Source organism: Pimephales promelas, chromosome 21 (assembly GCF_988280905.1).
Source record: "Pimephales promelas chromosome 21, fPimPro1.hap1.1, whole genome shotgun sequence".
Lineage (NCBI taxonomy): Eukaryota > Metazoa > Chordata > Actinopteri > Cypriniformes > Leuciscidae > Pimephales > Pimephales promelas.
The window spans coordinates 14,226,945-14,247,125 of record NC_142789.1 but is presented as its reverse complement, the minus strand read 5'-3'; the positions used below and the strand labels follow the sequence as shown (position 1 = coordinate 14,247,125).

Below are 20,181 nucleotides of genomic sequence, written 5' to 3'. Positions count from 1 at the left end.
TTGCTAATAATTTACTCACCCCCATGTCATCCAAGATGTCCATGTCTTTCTTTCTTCAGTCGAAAAGAAATTAAGGTTTTTGACGAAAACGTTCCAGGATTTTTCTCCATATAATGGACTTCAGTGGGAACTTTCAGTACAAACTGCAAACTTGTTCAAAGGGCTTTAAACGATTCCAGACGATAAATAAGGGTCTTATCAAGCGAAACGATTGCTATTTTTTTTTTAAAAATAACAAAGTTTAAGTTTTATAAGATCAAATGCTCGCCTTGCTCTGTTCTGTGGTGCACGTTCGTGACTCTCCTGTTCGAACTCGTTCAACAAAATGAACAAATTTCCGAAATTCTTTTGATTCTTTTTCCGAATCAATTCGTTCGTTTTGGCGTTTTTTCGCCGAATTAACCAAATGACTCAGAAAAAGATTTTTTTTGATTTTGATGAATGAGTTCGAAAAGGAACTTTTCGAACAGAGCAGAGCAAGGCAAGCGTTTGAGCTTATAAAACTTAAACTTTGTTATTTATTTATAAAAAGAGCGATCGTTTCGCTTGATAAGACCCTTATTCATCGTCTGGAATTGTTTAAAGCCCTTTGAACAAGTTTGCATTTTGTACTTAAAGTTTATTTTGGAACTTGAACCGTCTGGTTCCCACTGAAGTCCATTATATGGAGAAAAATCCTGGACTGTTTTCATCAAAAACCTTAATTTCTTTTCGACTGAAGAAAGAAAGACATGGACATGACATGGGGGTGAGTAAATTATCAGCAAAAGGTTTTTTTCAAAAGTGAACTACTCCTTTAATAAAGTAAGTTACCCTTTTTTCTGACACTAGTGTGTGAGAGTGTGTGTGTGTCTTTGAATGCTTCTCAAAGCCTGTTATTTCACCCTCTCTATCTTGTTTTGTTATTCAGGGAAGTTTCCCAACCTTTCTGCCCATTGTTCTGAGAAATATGATATTTTGACACTTCCAATTCTGCTCGCTGAATTCAAAGCCACACTAAATATTTACCATCTCAGATTCTGCAGACGCCATATCTAATGTTCCTGTATATACTCGTTTGAATGTGTAGTTGAAGGAGACAAGACAATGAACGGACACTTTGAGAGCCTTTCATCTATAGTAGCATTCGTTGTTGTCCCACAACTCTTTGTGTCATTGCCAGTGGCCTGAATAATTCATGGTGCAGAACAATATATCCTTGACTGTGATGAGGAACTTTAATGATGCTCATATTTCTTTCTGCCGTTAATGCTGCGTCCATAACTTCCAGAGAGAGAGAGAGAGAGAGAGAGAGAGAGAGAGAGAGAGAGAGAGAGAGAGAGAGAGAGAGAGAGAGAGAGAGAGAGAGAGAGAGAGAGAGAGAGATTGTTTATAAAATCTCCAGCCTGTTTCATCTATATTTAATAACATTTTCACAGGGTTTGTTGTTGAATCCAAGCATGCGTGTTTTTCTTCTACAGACTGCAGGGGTGGGGAACAGGCTGTCAGAAGCCATGCAATCAATGTCTGTGGATTGAAACGCTGCTGGGGTTTCATAACGTAACCCAGGAGAGCACCGGACATGGGTCACTGTATTTTTGACCCGTCTGGAACCCACTTCTCGATATGATGACTGGACAAGCTCTCAAATGAGCAAAACTTTGCAAAAGGAACATGAAATCCAACTTGACTTTTTCCAAAATGGAATTTTACTTTCTTCATACACATTCCTCATTTTAATGTAAACGATTGATCGGTAGATTAAAAAAAGGCTGACTCAATTATTTTCACTTTCTCTTTCAGTGCAAAAAATTACTTAGTTTAAACTGCATGAGTTACTGGATAACATTAACCATTAGCCAAATAGCTATATAGTATGCGGTCTGAATTAAATCTAGTATGTAATGCCTTTTTTTGTGTGATTCAATGAATTTCCAAATAAAAACAAAAATTAAAAATAAATTTTAGAGTCACATTTTACTATTGATAAGTGCCATCTTTCTTTACATTATTTTAATGTAGTGCTCAAATTATCACACATAAACTTTTAACATTAATAAACAAATTCAAACTTTTAACCCTACATTTAGACATCAAAATGCAGACATCAAGAGAATATAGTTCAGAGAACAGAAAGTTAGAAATGAAATATTCACATCTTAAAGGAATTAAAGCGGACACCAAGAAAAAGGTTTGTTTATCGCATACACTTGAAAAATGCGAAAAAAGATTTAGCATAAACAAGCTGCCAATAACCAGAAAATGTGACTTTTGAAGTTATTTGTTTTGTTTCCTCACTGCATTTGTCTCTTGAGTTATGATTTGTAGCTGTGCAATTAGCACTTGAAAGTTAAAGCAAGAAAGCCTTCCATTCAAAACAAAATCCTAATGACAGTTATAGGCATTCAACACTGCAGTACCTGATGAAACAGCCAGCCAACAACAAACGAAATAATCACCAATGCACTTTTTTAGTGAAAAGAGGGGGATAGTCTTACCTTGGCAATAGTCTCATGGAGTTTGAAGGCTGGATCCAAGGTCTCTCTTAATGAAGACTCGGGAGGGAAAAGGGCCTCAGAGAGAAAAAATGCTCTCTAGGTTTAAAAAAGGAGACAAAAAACAAACAAAAATTCAAACATACACCCATGCAAGGTTGACAAGGTGGGCTTAACTGTCATAATACAAGTAGAAGTAGAAGTATGGTAGATCTTTGAAAATGTCTTTTAAAGTCATGTTTTCTGTCTAACACAGATGATTGTAAAACACACAGCATCCTTTATGTTTGAAGGTAACAGAAACTTTTTAGCACAAAAAAACACAAACTTCCAAACAGCACTGACCATTTGATGGCTGGATGACAATTGGCTGATGATTTTATTAATTGTGAAATGATTGAAAAATTTCCAGTCATTTTTGACCATTTAATTTTTTATAGAACTTATATATTTGTTTGCTTTTTAAATGAAAAAAAAAAAAAGATGAAAAAAAAAAAAAAAATTGACCGGCCATAGGAAACGAATGAGAAAGTCTGTGCATCATTTGGAGAAAAAATTCAGGAGGAACTAGCTTTGTGTTTTATGTTTATTGTTGTTATTGTTTACCCTGTCCTTAATTATTGTAAAGTCACATAGGATTCTGTGAGCCTCTATATCCTTGTAGGTAATGAAAAATAGAAGGATAAAGCAGCCCCGAGTAAGTGAAATTACACTATAATATGAATAAAATAAGATATATTCTAATTAAGTTAGGAAAAAAAGCACTTTGAGCTGTGGGGGAAAACAGATGCCAGCAGATTAAGTCATACAATTAAGAAATAGGCAGGCAAAATAATAAACCCCAAGGATATCATTGACTGTTTAAGGCAGTTTTATGAAGGACTGTTTGAATCCGAGCTCTATCCTCAACCTGCAGCAATTTCCTTCCATCAGCTCCCTTCCAAATATAAGTAAAGCTGACCAGGCAGGAAGCACTGAAATCTGAAATGACTATTCAAGAGATAGTTGATGCAATCATAGGCTTTCCTACTGGGTAAGGCCCTTGGGCCACATTTTTTCTTTTTTTTAAATATGATGGCAAAATCGCACCTATTATGCTAAAGATCTGCCAGACAGCAATAGCCTTTATCTACACACTCAGTAAATATTTTCTTACTTTTAAAGACGGTCAAAGATTAAACATATTGCTCTTTGAAAACTTAAAATAGACATGATCAGTAAACTAAAATTTGTCAAGATTTTGCACTCAGATCAATAGGCCAAACACAGCCTACAGTATATGTTGATAAACATTTTTAAAAGTATGAATATTCAATTCATTTATTAAAAATGTATTGAACTGAAAAATTAGTAACAGTAATGATCCAGTTTTTTTTTTTTTTTTTAGGGGGCTTCTATGGATAAAAATAAGAATATAAGACATTTCAACAGGGTCCTCACACCATCAGGGCTCGGGCCCTAACTAGCTCCAGCTTTTAGTTAGTCACTTGGGCAACAAATTAGCCATTTACGCACACACACATTTGCACGCACGCACAAAAGTGGGGTTCCCAAGTTTTATGGGGACTTTCCATAGACAAAATGATTTTTACACTGTATAAACTATTATATCCCAGACCTACCCATCAAAAAGTTCACATTTTCCCAAAAAAAAGAGAAAAAAAAAAACATCACGGTGTGATTTATAAGATAAAAGTGTTCCTAACACCGCGTTGACGAACCGTAACAGCAGCCCGTTCTCATCCCAAGACGTCCTATAACTGACGCTTTTGACCATACATCAACATCAGACATTTTGGGCACCCTTTAACGTCAGTTAGATGAAGCTATCTAATCCTAACCCTACCCCAGACCTAAACCTAAAGGTAAAGGTAAAGCATCAGTTGGATGACGCCCTAGGATTGTCATCTAACTGACTTTAAAGGCGTTAAAACTGATGTTAAAATGTTGGAAGTTGATGTATGGTCAAAGTTAGATGACGTCTTAGGATGAGAATGTGTTGGTAACAGCTAGAAGCTGTCTACAATGAACAAAGCGACCATTGCAAATCCACTTGTGCTCCCTTTGAGAAGTATCTGCCTGTTCTCATCTAAAGGTGTCATATAGTGACGCTTTTGACATTTCGTCTAAATCCAACGCACATGGCACCCTTTAGCGTCAATATGAGACGCAAAATATGGGCCAAAAGGTGCCTCCTAGTGGTCTAACCCTAACCCCACCCCATAACTAAACCTACCCATATCCGAACAAAGCTCTGTGCAAGTTATATTGACGCTAAAGGGTGCCATGTGCATTGGATTTAGACAAAATTTGAAAAGCGTCCCTAGGATGAGAATGCGTTTTAAGTATCATGAGTGCTTGGAGTATGTCATAAATAGAACGATGCATCAGTTTACTGTCTGGGATTTGTTGTGTCACATCCAGTGTAAACAACATCACCAATTAAATGGGTTAAATTGCCATGTCGCATTTTGGGGGGCATATTGTTTGTGGTTTATGGTTTACACACATATTTTACTGAAGGTTTTGATTACCCTCTGTTGTATATCAACTCACAAAGTGTGGCTGAGAATGGAGAATGAAGACCAAAAGGACAAAAATGAGAAACGCACATTATTGTTTGTGGTTTGTGGTTTACACACATAGTTTACAGAAGCTTTTGATCACCCTCTTTTGTACATCAATTGACAAAGTGTGGCTGAGAATGGAGAATGAAGGCCAAAAGGGCAAAAATGAGAAACGCACGCAAACCAAAAGTGAGAATGTCATGAGGCATCGTCAACCTGATAGCCACTGTTTGTGTCTCTCTCTCTCTTTGTAGTGAATGCACAGAGAGGCACAACAAAGACTGATTCACATTGAAGATTAGAGCCATTACACCCTGTTTTTCCATAAAGCTTTTCACCTCACTTGCGAGCGGACCCTGCTGTTTTCAATGGGCGATTGAGTGGCACATCTCTAGTAAGTTGGTTTGGGGTGAGCTTGCACAAGCTAAATGCGAATGCATATAATTTTCATCTGTATCGTACCACTCTTCACCAGCCTAATGAACAGAAGTCACGCACACAAAGTGGGTCCTCTAATACGGGTGTTCTGTTACAAGAAGGCAAGCTGGGCTTTTCATGTAACCATTTGAATAGAACCTAGCAATTTTGCTCAGATATCTGACAGAAGGCCAGCGCTCTTCAGATAGATAAACACATGGCTCTCAAGATAAAAACCTAACCTTCCAGACCTTAGCTACATGTGAATGGGGTCGTGCTTGGGTTACTCGGGAATGATATCTCAGGCGGGTGAATTGGCTTCTCTTGACTGATCTAGCAGGAAACCTCTAGGCTCACTTCGGGAAGAGTCTATAGGTTTAAATGTGATCTGACATTCAAACCCCAAACAGCTGAAGCTACAGTACAACAGGGAAACGCTTCCTGTTTATTCTACACACACAAAACAACCTTGCTACGAGTGGAGTGGCCAGTTCACAGGCAATTCTCCAGCAAGCAATTAAAATTCAACAGCCGCATATTACTGTTTAGAGACCCAATAAAATGTAATTTGCTAAACAAAACGCTTTTCTCGCAAATAAGATAATAAAAATTCCTGGATATCTTTATTCAGTCATTAAACCCAAGCAGCAATAAATATGTAAACAGGGTCTATTTTAATCTCTGGTAAAACACCCAAACTTGTTTGTGCTGGAAGTCTTATAGGTTCTTAAATTAAATCTTACTGCTTTCAAATAAACAAACAAATAAGAGATGGGCAAGAGTTGTGTAGTACTTTTAAGTAAAGAGTAATTTCTCTGGTTTTCCATTTAAATGTCTTAAAACTAAAAAAATGTAAACTTGATCCATTTCAAACAACTGCATTGCATAAGATATGAACACTTTTTTTTGTTTTGTTTTTTGAAGAATTTTAGTCTTTTGTACATGTGTATTTTTGTGTTACTGTGCCGGGAAATCTTAAGTATAAACCAATTAACAAAGAAGTGAAAACATTTGATAAAATACAATTATTTTAAGATACAATTTATAGTCTTCAGTCTTATGCAGTGTTGCTTCAGCAGTTAATTCAAATATACTATTAACTTTTTATTGTATTTGAATGGTAGTTTTTGTTTCTGTTTAAATTCAATTAGATCACAATCCACTATTTAATCCACAAAAAATAAATAAATAAATAAATAAATAAAATATTTTAAGGGAAGACAACAGAGACTGGGTTAAAACTATAAAACAAAATTAAAGTGTAATATTTACAGTAGTTCAAAAGTTTGAATTCAGTAAGACTTAAAAAAATACTTTTATTTAGGACGTAAAAATCAAAAAGTAAAATCAAGGACATTTGTAATATAATATAATGTCAAATAAATGCTGCTGTTATGAACTTGTAAAATGTATAATGGTAAGCATCAGAGCTGTTTTCAACATTGATAATAAATATTTCTTGAGCACCAATTCAGTATATTAGAATAAACTATTATTTTAAAGAGATATTTTATATGATAGCCATTGACCGACACCATATATAATATATTTCCTTACAATGGAAGTCAATGGCCATCAGCTGTCTGCTTAACAGCATTCTTAGAAATCTCTTCTTTTGTGTTCAACATAAGAAAGAAACTCGTACACGTTTGGAACAACTTGAGAGTGAGTCACAATTGAGAGTATGACACAATTTTCCTTTTTGTTTAAACTATCGCTGTAAATTGTAATAATATTTCAATATACAGTATTTTTTGTTTAAATCAACATGGACACAGTGAGCTTTTTTTGTAATGTAATGTATTAAATGTAATAATATCCAGAATTCCCAAATAAACAATTTAAATGATTGTGGGGATGTGACAACAACCAAAACTTGTGTGTACGTGTGTGTGTGTGTTTGTAAGATAGAAACATATAGAAAGATGACTATTTTGGCAGAAGGAAGGAGCAGAAAAAAATAAGTACAGTCTCACTGTCATGACAAGCAAGACACACGCTGTTTATGTAAGCTGGAAAATGAGGCTTTGAATTCTGTAATCAGTGTGTGGCTGGATATCTGCCTGCTCTGAAAAGCCCAGCCCTGACGTGCGGGACAGTCTCTCCAAATGGGTTCAGAGCTATTTAGTGTGCCATCATCTCCCAGTAACCAGAACTAATGGTTCATTGTTGGCAAGGAGCAATATGAATATTCATTGCCAATGAGCGAGCGATAATAAAACACAGTAAAATGCAGCGACAGACTGAGGATGATTCTCAGCTGCGGATTCACACATCTATCACAGACTTAACCAGCCATGTACCTCTGAGGAAGCTCAGGTGATGGAAGGATTTCACTGTAGTAGAGGACACACTGGAAACGCCAGTTATTGTACAGCTAATTCCCATATAATCCTGCAGAAATACGTTCAGTAAAATAGAATAGCGAATGAATCGACTGAACGATGTGTGAATGAAAGGAATAGTAATCTGCTGTTAGCGAAAATACAACCACAACCTCAACCAAAAAAAAGTCATTCAAATCATTGCAGGCAAACAGTGTTCCCTGCTGCCAAATGCCTGTTTGCGCATGTTTTGCAATGAAGGATAAATGGAGGATCTGGCAAAGCTGCGAGGGAAGAATAGCTGATGAAACGTCCCTATTTGATGAAGAAAAGCAATTAAACTTTTTAAAACTTTACAAAACCAACAAACAATATTTGAACGTTTGCTATAATTAAGAACTTTAGAATTACTTATTAGCTTTCATAAACAGACGCTTTTAATAGCAGATTCTTAATGCTTTTCAATTATGTTTAACTTTGCAATACAGATGTTTGGTCCTTTCATCTAAATGCTGCAGCAATTATATTAGCCTCTCTTATATACTAATTAATCATAATTAATTAAAAGCTAGCTCAATCACACTCAGGAGTTGTGAACATGGGTGTGAAGAATTTTGAAATAAATCAGATCTCTTTGATTTCGTGGAAACATGCTGCGTTTGCACATTTTAACTAAGTGATAAAACAGGAAATTGCAAAGGAATTGAAATCATTAACTGATCTGACCGTAGGACGCCCTCAAAGAGGACCATTAACTGTTTATTATCTGATCAATAGAAGTGAGTGTGTAGCATTTCAAATGATTTTCTATTGGAACAGATGAAACAGGGTGCCATTGAATAAGCTGGAGTGGGACTGTTGATTCTGATAAATGGCGATAATGTTTCAAAGTGCTACACATATGATATTTTACATGAACAAGCTGCTAAATCAATGTTATTTCACTATTATTTGAATGTAAATTGTGGTTATATTTATATTTGACAAAACATACAATATCAAAACAACATGAATACACGTAAAATAATCATTAGAGGTTCAGACTATTGAATCTGTAGGTTTAATTTATTGCATTAGCATTCATAGTTTTTTAAACAAAATTATTAAAAATGTACATTTAAGTTTATTATTCAGTTTTGTGTCAATTCTAAAAACTGGTTGGAACAATTGTGAAAAAAAAAAAAAACATGAGTAAAATACACGTCAATATTACACTGCAACATCCATATGTATCATTTATATTTTACGCTGTGATTATTCAACATATCCATTAAAGACTGTATTTTTTTTTTTTTTTTTTTTGTAAGTCATGACAATGCCCCCCCAGAATTGTATTAGGAAATATTAGTTTCACTAACTGTGTTATGAAATTAAATATCTTTATATATATATTTTTAATAATTTGAATTTTACTTATAGTTTTAAAGGGCACCTATTATGGAAAATTCACTTTTACATGGTGTTTGAACATAAATGTGTGTTGGCAGTGTGTGAGCAAAACCACCCTAGAATGATAAAAATCCATCCAGTAGTTTTTTTACAATCTCAATAAATCATATGCACTGCCTCAGAACGAGCTGTTCTGAGATCCAGGTCTTTGTGACGTAGAACGGGAGACAGGGGGTTGATTGACAGTGTGGCTGTGGCCTAGACCCCGCCCTCGGTGATCTGTACACACCATCCTTCATTGTTTCAACAACGACAGCCGGTAATGTCTCTTGGAAACGTAAATTTATGTTCTGTCGTGGACTCGTGGGTTAATCCTGTTGTTGTGGCTTAAAAGTTAATCCTCAAGTGTGGATTGTCGTCTACTGTTTGCGATCCACCGTCACCCCAGTAACAGTAAGTGTATTTTATGATTTTTCAAGTCATTTTTTTTTTAATGACTTTTCAGTCAATATCAGCCAATTCAACAACAAATGCGTCTAAAGTTATTGCCGTCATAGGATGTCTGTGTATATAATTTAAAACCTTGTTTGTATAGTGTGTAACCACACGTTTATAAATATATATATTTTTAAAGATATTGTATTAAAAACTGCATATATGTTGGTGTTCTGTAAGTTAGCCATCTTCTCACATTTGCCACAGAAGCACCTATGACAAGTAGCTAAACATGACGCCACAGGTCCCTCGCATAAATGTAATTTCGCTCGTACGTAGCAAACTTTATCACAGAATGTGTATGTAGTTTCAAAAAATTGCGCTAGTGTCTGTGTGTGTGTGTTGGACATCCATCATTTCAAATGGGACGCTATTACAACTCTAAAGTACATAAAAGTATCAAATAACCATACCGAGACGTACTGGTCCATTCTCATTTGTTTATTCTGCCGGAGTCTCTTCATACTATTTATATATTCCGATTCAAACGTACTCTGAAAGACATTCAATACGGCGCGTCTCTTCACTCTCTCAGTACCGACTGCCTGCCATAGGTATCAAGTTACGCCCTCATCCAAAGGCAGGGCGGGGATATGCAGCTCATTTGCATTTAAGGTGGAATACCCCCTGAAACAGCTCATTTTTAAGCAGGCCCCAAAATTACATTTTCAAATGGTTATAATAAATTAACTGTGGGGTATTTTGAGCTGAAACTTCACAAATACATTCTGGGGACACCTGAGACCAATATTACATCTTGTAAAAAGGGGCATAATAGGTGCCCTTTAATACAATGAGTTAAATGCCCACTGAAGTGCCTTGCAAATAGCCAATAGCGGTTAGTTTACCTCAAAGACTGCAATTCGTTCTTGAAAGCACCTGGAAGTGAATCCGAGCGCTGATTATATGTTGGATTTAAGGTGTGAATAAATTCAATCTTAACCAATGTACACTTGGAAAAAGGAATACAACTATATTGCTCTGTGACGTGTGCAGTCGCTTTGGCCAGGTGGTATTTATAGCATATAGGGGGGTGAGACACTTTAGATTCTAGAGAGCATTTGATTGGACAGAAAATGTGATGAGACGCTGAAGTCTGCGGTGATGTCCTAAAAATTCTAGCACAAGTGCGATAGACTGCAAGTTTTGAATCTCCTAAATGCGTTTTTTTTTTTTTTTTTGTCATTGTTTTGGAACACACCAGCTTATTCATAACATTAAGACTAACAAATTCATACTAAAAGATAAACGACTTAAAATTTGATTACATGGAGCCTTTAAACTAAATTAAAATGATCAAGCTGAATTGGTTCTGCCTGTGAATGACAGACACATCCAAATTTGTCCCAGTCAAATGAGATAGAGGATGCAACTTTATCATTGCAGACAGTATAGTGACTGTGAACATGCGGCTAATTTCATTGCCAGCAAACTCGAAGGACCAGGACATCTGCATGGTCAAAAAATTACATTTGACAGATGCTGGTTAAATGATTTACAGCTGTGTCTATTCAAATAACCAAAAAACAAACAATAAAAAATGAACAAGTTGATCCTAGCTACATTGGATATAAGGCACAGTTGACCTACAGGGAAATGTATACACAAATGTACAAGTAAGATTTCCACTTGGGTTACTGAAATGCCAAAACTATTAGCATCCAGCTAAGAGCAGTTTTCCTCATCAGAATTCTTGGCTCTAGCCGAAACTAATGAAACATCTGCCTTTCTCAGTTTACAGGACCTGACAGCACCCCAACAGTCTAACACATCTGCATATGTGATCGCATTACATTATAACTAATAGGTTTACATTCAGATTTTGTAGTTTAAGCAACTTAAGCATCAGGTTCAACGACAAAAGATTTAAGGCCCTATCTTGCACCTGGCGCAAATGACTTTTTACGCTGAGGCATGTACACTCTCAGAAAAAGGTTCGAAAGCTGTCACTGGGACTGTATCTTTTCAAAAGGTACAGTTTTGTTCATTTTAGGTACTAATTTGTACGTTTATGTGCTAATATATACATTTTATGTGCTAATATGTACATTCTCGGTGCTAGTATGTACATTTCAGGTACTAATATGTACATTTTAAGTGTTGATATGTACATTTTAGGTGCTAATAGGTGCTAATATGTACATTTCAGGTACTAATATGTACAGTTTAAGTGTTGATATGTTCATTTTAGGTGCTAATATGTACCATTAAGGTATCAATATGCACCCTTAAGGTACAAAAGTGTACCTTTTGAAAAGGCACAGCCCCAGTAACAGCTTGTGTACCTTTTTTTCTGAGAGTGTATCATTACTATTTTGCATGTCGATAAACTAGTGCTATTTTTTAGTTCCAGAAAACAATTCCGCCACTGACCAGAAAAATAAATAGTCAGTCAGTGGCACGCTGTGTGTTGTTCATAATTTTAAGCGTACATTCTTGGCCATAATGTAGCAGGTGCACAACACGCATACACTTTGATTCTCTCATCAACACAGATGCAGCAGTTTTTTTTTTTTGCAAATCATACATTATAACAAGGAAAAATTTTAACACATGAGGGAAATCATTGTGGCGTCCATAAAGATCTAATAACTGTGTCCATATCTAGCTTACACATTTACCCAAATTTGTCAGGCTAATTGTAGTAATGCCATATCAGACCTGTTTGCCCAATATAGTGGCAAGACGTATATAAGGACATCTGACAAATGAGTTTGTTCATCAAGAACGAGGAAAAAATACATAAAAAAAATCTCCCATCCCCATACAACGTCACTTCTCTGTCTTTCACTGCTCTGACAAGAACGTCAGTCTCATAGGCTGTGAATTTGCTCCTGGCAAATCCGCCACTCTCAAAAAAATTAATAATGCTGCTTGTTCAAATTGCTCAATTAAAATGACCTTAAGCAACACAATTGCTATACATTTTCTCCAAACTTAATTTGATTGTGTTCAATCTGCTAAAATATGTAACATTTAAGTTTACTTAATCCGTTTTGTTGGGTTACATGAATGATTTGTGTTGCATTAACTGAAACTGGGCAGTGCTTGTTAGTTCCCAGCATGCTTCGCATATTTGAATTAGAGAGAATACATTTTAAAATTAAGTGTTATTTTAAGTGTTTTTAAGAAAATTAGAAAAGGGGAAGATGATGGCTATTTTCTAGTAATTGATTAGTGTGAAAATAAACTAAAATAAATTATATTGCATTGGATGAATGAATATATGAATTTGAATACCTGAATCATATCAGGGGACAGGGAGCCTTTTTAAATTCACTGACACTATTAAACTAGGCTGTGCCCAAACTTAGTAAATAAGTTGAATCAACCCTAATGAATTAAGTTGACCAAACACAAGTACAATAAATTGGAATAACATAATTGCATAATGCTGAAATAAAGCAAGTTAATCATGTGGAAATCCTTTCCATGATTTTTTTTTTTTTTTTATGTTCATTGCATAATAACAACAATCCGCCATGCAACATAGGCGGTGAGCTACATAGACCTGGGTTGTTCATCCAATGAAAAAATAAGATATTTGGTGAATTTTCATTAATAGTTTCCTCTGTGTCAGACAGGTATATAAAGACTGTCCTGAAAGCCTGTTCTTACTCACACAGACAGATCCTCCAAGTCTGCATCCTCTGCCTATACAGCTAGAAATTTGTTTCACTGAATTGCTCGATGTTTGATATTTTAGTTTACAATTTAATATAATTGACCCGTCTTACTACACTACATTGATGCTTGCATGCACACCTGCTCTAAAGGGTATATTGGATGACGCTCTGATTGGTTTATTTCACGTTACACCCAAACCACACCTATGAATAATGAAGCTATTTCAGACCAACCCCTTTTAAACTTGAGTCGGGCGCAAGAGTCATTTATCCCGTTGTTATAATTGCGACAGCGCCCAAGACTCGCACACAAAGTTATGTTCAACAAGAACTTTTAACATTCAGTGTGACTTGAAATATTCACCAACACAGTTTTCAATGGACTTTATTTTCTCTCAGCTATTACATAATGATTCATCTCAAATGTCAGTGTCCCCTTTGTATGAGTTCCAGCAGATCACAGTCCTCATTTCAGGGAAATGGTCACAATTTAGAAAAGGGAGAAAATGAACAAAAAACACTTTCAAATGAGAAAAATAGTATTACCGAAAGGATTGCACTGACAGACTGAGCACTCATCCATAAAGATAGGACCTTGGTGGAAAATGAGGACAGGTGGTAAAAAAAAACAACAACAAAAAAAACTAAAATTCCCCAGACACCTATGTTGAAAGACACAGTGTATCTCGTTCACTATATCCAGAGAACTGTTTTTACAAATGAAGTTCATATACACTATCATTCAAAAGTTTGGGGTTGGTAAGGTTGTTTACACATTTTTTATAGTCTCTTTATGCACACACCTGCATTTATTTGACCAAAATACATTGAAAACAGTAATATTGCGAAATATTATTACAATTTAAAATAAATGTTTTCTGTTTAAATATATTTTAAAACGGAAATGTATTCCTCTAATGGCAAAGATGAATTTTCAGCATCATTACTCCAGTCTTTAGTGTCAAATGGTTCTTCAGAAATCATTCTGATATGCTGATTTGCTGCTAAAGAAACATTTCTTATTATTATCTATGTTGAAACCAGTTGCACTGCTTAATATTTTTAGGATTCTTTGATGAAAATAAAGTTAGAAAAACAGCAATAGCAATATTATGCAACATTATAAATGCCTTAACAGTTACTTTTAATGAAATATATTGCCCTATACCTTTGCCACCATCTTTGCACAGTGAGGAATAATTCCTGGAAAAGTTACCTCAGTTACCTGTTACATTTCGAGGAGCACAGATTCAGCTGATGTAGTAAGTAATTGTTTCTTAAGTGCTTTGTTCTAATCGTGTCTGTAAACTGCACAAAGACTGTTTGAATTTTAAATGCGTGTGTGTATGTGACTGAATGGACGAATTCACAGATGCGCACGCTCTGCTGTGCATTCATTCACTCTCCCTCCTACATGCTATAGCCTAGCCACATATAAAAAAGTTTTTCACAATAAAACCCAATTCACAGTTGTATGTGAACGATTAGGAGGATTATTTTCAGATCATTGTCAAGAAAAAAGCTCTAGGCAACAACATCCATTAGTGGACGCATATTTCATATGTGTTTTATGGCCTTATTTCAGAAACTTTCATTTTTAGTTTTTTTCAATAACCACAAATAAACAATATTCTTTCAAAAATACAAACATGTACATACATGTTGCTCACATATTATGGTAGCCCTGTTTGTGCTAAATAGAGTGTAATTTCACCTGTGCCATTAATATGTTTATAAGCAACTGAAAAATGCACACGTCAGAGCATAGACCCCAAACACCTTAGACCCCAAAGGGTTAATATTTAAAAACAATATTAAGTTGAAAAATTAAACAATGCATGTTAAACATTCAATTAGTTTCCCAAAATAAATTAACTGCAACAATTGTATCAAACTTTTACTCTTTACAAAGGAATTTTAAATCCTCATCTTTAGCAAATATTAAATCTATTTTTTTCAGACTGTACATCATAATGTTGTATTGTCTACAATCATTTGTTAGTTATTGTCTTCTTAACTTGTAATCAACCCCCCCCCCCCCCCCACAAATATTTTTAGGCCTTTAATAGAAAAAAAAAATGTTCATTACATGTGACTTGATCTTAGAGCTAGACACTACAGGTACATATAGATATCATGTTAATGAGGCCTTACTATATGCATGTGCATGTTACGTTAAATATTTTTTGTTCCAGACAGTCACCGCCAATGGCAGAAACCAGATGGTAGGCTTGTGTAGGCTAAGGCAAGCCTAGCGTAGCTGTCAGTTGTGAGCAGACTTAGCTAGAAAAGGGAACTGCCATATGATTTCGAAGCGTAGAGACCCTACGGATCTACCACATCCAGCTGCCGCTGTTTCACACTGCTAATTAGATTAGTTGTGCAGACACTAATACACCACCTCGGGCCAAAAAACTTGAACATGCTGCCTGTTCACAGCCAACAAACCTCTGACTTTCTAGGACAAGAGCCGGATGGTAACTCTGGGTGGGGAAGGCTCCCAGTAAATAACTGGTGACAGATTTTTGCATGGTCAGGCAGATTTCTGAGTTAGCGATCAGTTTTAACCCTGCAGCCGCAGGGATGGAGACAGAAACAAGACATGAAGACCATCTGGAGAGGGAGTTGCTTTAGCATGTGTGGAGATAGACTCCCGGATCTGTCACTCTGCATTAGACTAGCATCTTTAGTGCCCAAGACCAGAGAAAGTTCATCAAAGAGATTTGTAAAAGCGTTTGAGTTATGAAGATGGTCATTTCCGCTATAATCTGTATTGGTCTAGTTTAGTTCTCTTCCTCTGCTTGGTGTGGATTCAACTGATGTTAAATCCAAAAAAGCACCACTATTTCAGGTAAATCATACAAATGATCTACTCAACAATACAGCGTCTATAAAAAATACTCACGTCCTGATAAAGTTTTCATGTTTTCAAGGATCTTTATTATTAAATTAAGTATTATGGAAATTATATTTTATCTTATTGAATATATATTAACACACAACACACATAACATATTCACATGTACTGTATAAATGAAAGCAAAATGGTTGTGATTAAATCAACAGGGGGTGAAAACATTCCAGAAACCGGAGAATGTCTAATCTCCATATTCCTTCATTCATATCAGGTTTGCCTAAAGGACTATAATTCGCTCTTGTCTGATTCTCCAAGGATGAAGATGAGGTGAGGTGAAGTGGATCTATTTATAAGTGTAGTCTTTATTTAACAAAACAAAAGAGAGTAATGCAAATGAGAAGGCAACGTAACAGTGTGCTACGCACAGACAACACCAAACAATTAAGGAACTGAAACTGAGGGCATTATGCTGCATTCACACCATGGCGTAATTACCAAAGTCTCAAGATGAAAACACGTGACATTATATTCAGAGCTGTTCATGTCCTCAGGCTGGGAATTGTGCGTTTCTATGGCACCACAATGCCTAAATTAATATGCAGCATGGTACAAATAGGAGATCTCAAACAACTCCCATCTTACAAGCTGTAATTATGGGCTCTACAAGGACGTGAGCACTTTTTACAAGTTGAATGACATAATTGCGGTAATTACGACATGGCTTAAATGCACGTTTAATATACATGAGCTAATGAAATAAATGAGAAACAGGTGTGTGATAATCAATGATAAAATGCAACAAGCTTAAAAACAAGGGAAACAGGAAATGTTGAAAACAAACTAAAAGTCCTTGAAAATTAAAAAAGATAGTGACATTATGCCATAACATCTTCATAGAATGTGTTTGGGAGTCTGGAACAGCAAAAGAAGAGTTCACCAGGGAAAGGCAGACGGCACAGGAGACCACCAGTGCGGAGCAGATGGAACTGGAGATCCCCAAGGTGGAACAGATGGAGCAGTCCTCCACCAGGGTGGAGGAAATGGAACTGAAGACCAGGCAACACTTAAGGACAATGAGGCCTAAGTGGAGCCGAGATGAGCGCTTGAGGTGGAGTCAGGGTGCAGGAGGAATGAGGCAGAGGTGGTGTGGAGCCCGACAGAGCCGAATGGGTGGAGGAATCAAGGAGCAGAATGGGACGAACAAAGCGGAGGAGAGAATGGGAGGCTGTGCGGGATCATCAGCCACAAAGAACACTTGAGGATAGTCTGAACCATCAATGAAGACGAAGACTTGTAGCTGGGCAGAACCGTGGTGACTAATAAGACCTGAGGCTGGATGTAAACAGTGGCAGAAAAGAAGACATGGAGCTGGGCGTAAGCAGAAGTGATGAAGAAAACTTGAAGCTGGATGTAACCAGCAGAGGAGGAAGGTCTTGAGCACTGGAAGTCATCAGAAAAAAATTGTTTCAGACTAGGGAAGACTTCAGACAAGAGAAGAGATATCTTCGATGCTGGAAGATAAGAATGACCAGTCACTTCATTTCTAAAACCCCCCACTGGGTGGATAATATACAGGATCACACATCTGGTCAGACAGGACGGAAGGCTTTGTTTTGAGGATGCATTGCAATGGGCTACATGCACGCATAAGTTCCGCATTTGACGCAAGGATGCTCATCCATTTCCGGTTGTGGAGATTAAAGCAGAGGAAAACTGAGGAAAACGGGATTATGGCAGAGTCTTCAAAATTTACTGTCCTCCCGTCTTTGAAACGAAATGTACATACGTTTAGATGTATTTTATTTATGGTTATGTTTATTTAATATAATTTTAAAAAGAAGCATAAACACAACGAGGGGTGTCTGTTTTATCTGTTTTTGTGACTAGCGTTTCTTTAGTATAACCATGGAGTATACAATTCAATATAAATTTCCGGTACTGCATTGGACTCTACGATCGGCGGAAGTTATCGAGCATCCTTACACCTTCACCGGAAATACCGCCGTGCATAGAGCCCATTGCACTTTGCGCAATTTCAGCATTGGCTCTGGCAAAGGGTCTGTGGAGGGCATTAGGGCTCTCTGTCTGCAGTGGGCCCTGGGTCTTTATCCGAGGTAGGTATGGTTCCTGGATCTGCGGTGGTCGTGATTGACGAAATCAACAGAGGGTGAAAACATTCCAGACAGCAGAGAATAGCTTTCCTCCAATGTTACTTCACTCATGTTGGGTACATCTAAAGGGCTATATTAATTCACTCTAACCCAGTATAATGATTTGAAAGTCTCATTGTTAAGAAATGATAAATGGCGATAAACTACTTATCCTTTCTGCGGACTGGTGTTCTGTCTCGAATTGGCATAGGATGAAGACAAGGTGAGACAAAGCAGATCTATTTAGAAGCATATACATTATTTAACAAACAAAAGAGAGTAATCCAAAAGAAACACCAAAATTAACAGTGTGCTATGTATAGACAACATCAGACAACGAGGTACTGAAACTGAGGGCATATATACACAAGAACAGTGGCAGGGACAGGATTTATTCATAGCAGTCTGGGTGGCACAGAAATCTTCATTATTCAAACATACAATTGAGTTTGACTGTAAAGTACTGGACTGTTTTAGTGCCTACAACAAAACTGAATACATTTGTACATAAATGCAATTGATGTAGTGGTGGAATAGATCAAATAATACTGTGAATTTGGCAAATTTTTTCTTAATTCTAGACTATAAGATGTTTTAAAAACTTGCACCTGAAAAATTAAAAAAAAAAAAGAATGTTAAACATTCAATAAGTTGGCAAAATAAATTAACTGCAACAATTCTACCATACTTTAACTCTTTCTTTTTTCACTCTCGTTTGATTTGTGCCTGGCACTGAGGGGGAAGTTTGCATGCACACCAGAAAAGTCTCCTATGTCGTAAAGATATGGAGGCCGTGAAGAGGTCGTAAAGTTCTAAATACTAAGGTTTAGGTTAATACTTTAGGTTAAGGATGAGGAGAATGGGCCAACTGATTCAAGCTGATAGGAGAGCAACTTTGACTGAAATAAGTACGCGTTACAACCGAGGTATACGCAGAAAAGCATTTGTGAAGTAACAACACGCACAACCTTGAAGCAAATGGGCTACAACAGCAGAAGACCCCATCGGGTACCACTGATCTCCACTACAAATAGGAAAAAGAGGCTACAATTTGAAAGAGCTCACTAAAATTGAACAGTTGAAGAGTGTAAAAAATGTTGTCTGGTCTGATGAGCCTCGATTTCAGTTGAGACATTCAGATGGTAGAGTCAGAATTTGGAGTAAACAGAATGAGAACATGGATCCATCATGCCTTGTTACCACTGTGCAGGCTGGTGGTGGTGGTGTATGGTATGGTGGATGTTTTCTTGGCACACTTTAGGCCCCTTAGTGCCAATTGGGCATCGTTTAAATGTATTGTTTCTGACCATGTCCATCCCTTTATGGCCACCATGTACCCATCCTCTGATGGCTACTTCCAGCAGGATAATGCACCATGTCACAAAGCTCCAATCATTTCAAATTGGTTTCTTGAACATGACAATGAGTTTACTGTACTAAAATGGCCCCCACAGTCACCAGATCTCAACCTAATAGAGCATCTTTGGGATGTGGTGGAAAGGGAACTTCATGCCCTGGATGTGCATCCCAGAAATCTCCATCAACTCCAAGATGCTATCCTATCAATATGGGCCAACATTTCTAAAGAATGTTTTAAGCACCTTGTTGAATCAATGCCACATAGTATTAAGGCAGTTCTGAAGGGCCGAGTGGCGTGAAAGCGGTGCGAGTGGTAATGAGCAGCACCGGTCTCGGATCTCTCATGGACGAGTGGAAGCATAAAGGAGGAAGGACGACAGTGTAGAGAGAGAGGAACAGGCCTTATTCTATTTTATGTTGTGTTTTGTTTCTGTGGCCAGTAGTCGTCCGTGAGGGGCTGCTGGCTTTACTTTCATTTTGTATTCGTTTATTTTATTATTAAAGTCTTAATTGTTCGCCGGTT

At 36.7% G+C, this 20,181-nt stretch overlaps 1 protein-coding gene across 2 annotated transcripts in view; it reads right to left on the bottom strand.

Annotated features, from left to right (window-relative positions):
* The window catches only part of naaladl2 (N-acetylated alpha-linked acidic dipeptidase like 2), a 368,062-nt gene that overhangs the window by 59,318 nt on the left and 288,563 nt on the right, over positions 1–20,181 (bottom strand). For both annotated transcript variants that reach the window (XM_089124954.1, XM_089124955.1), the window contains exon 11: positions 2,478–2,573. In XM_089124954.1, coding sequence (XP_088981080.1) covers positions 2,478–2,573 — 96 coding nt within the window. The remainder of the gene's footprint in view (positions 1–2,477; positions 2,574–20,181) is intronic.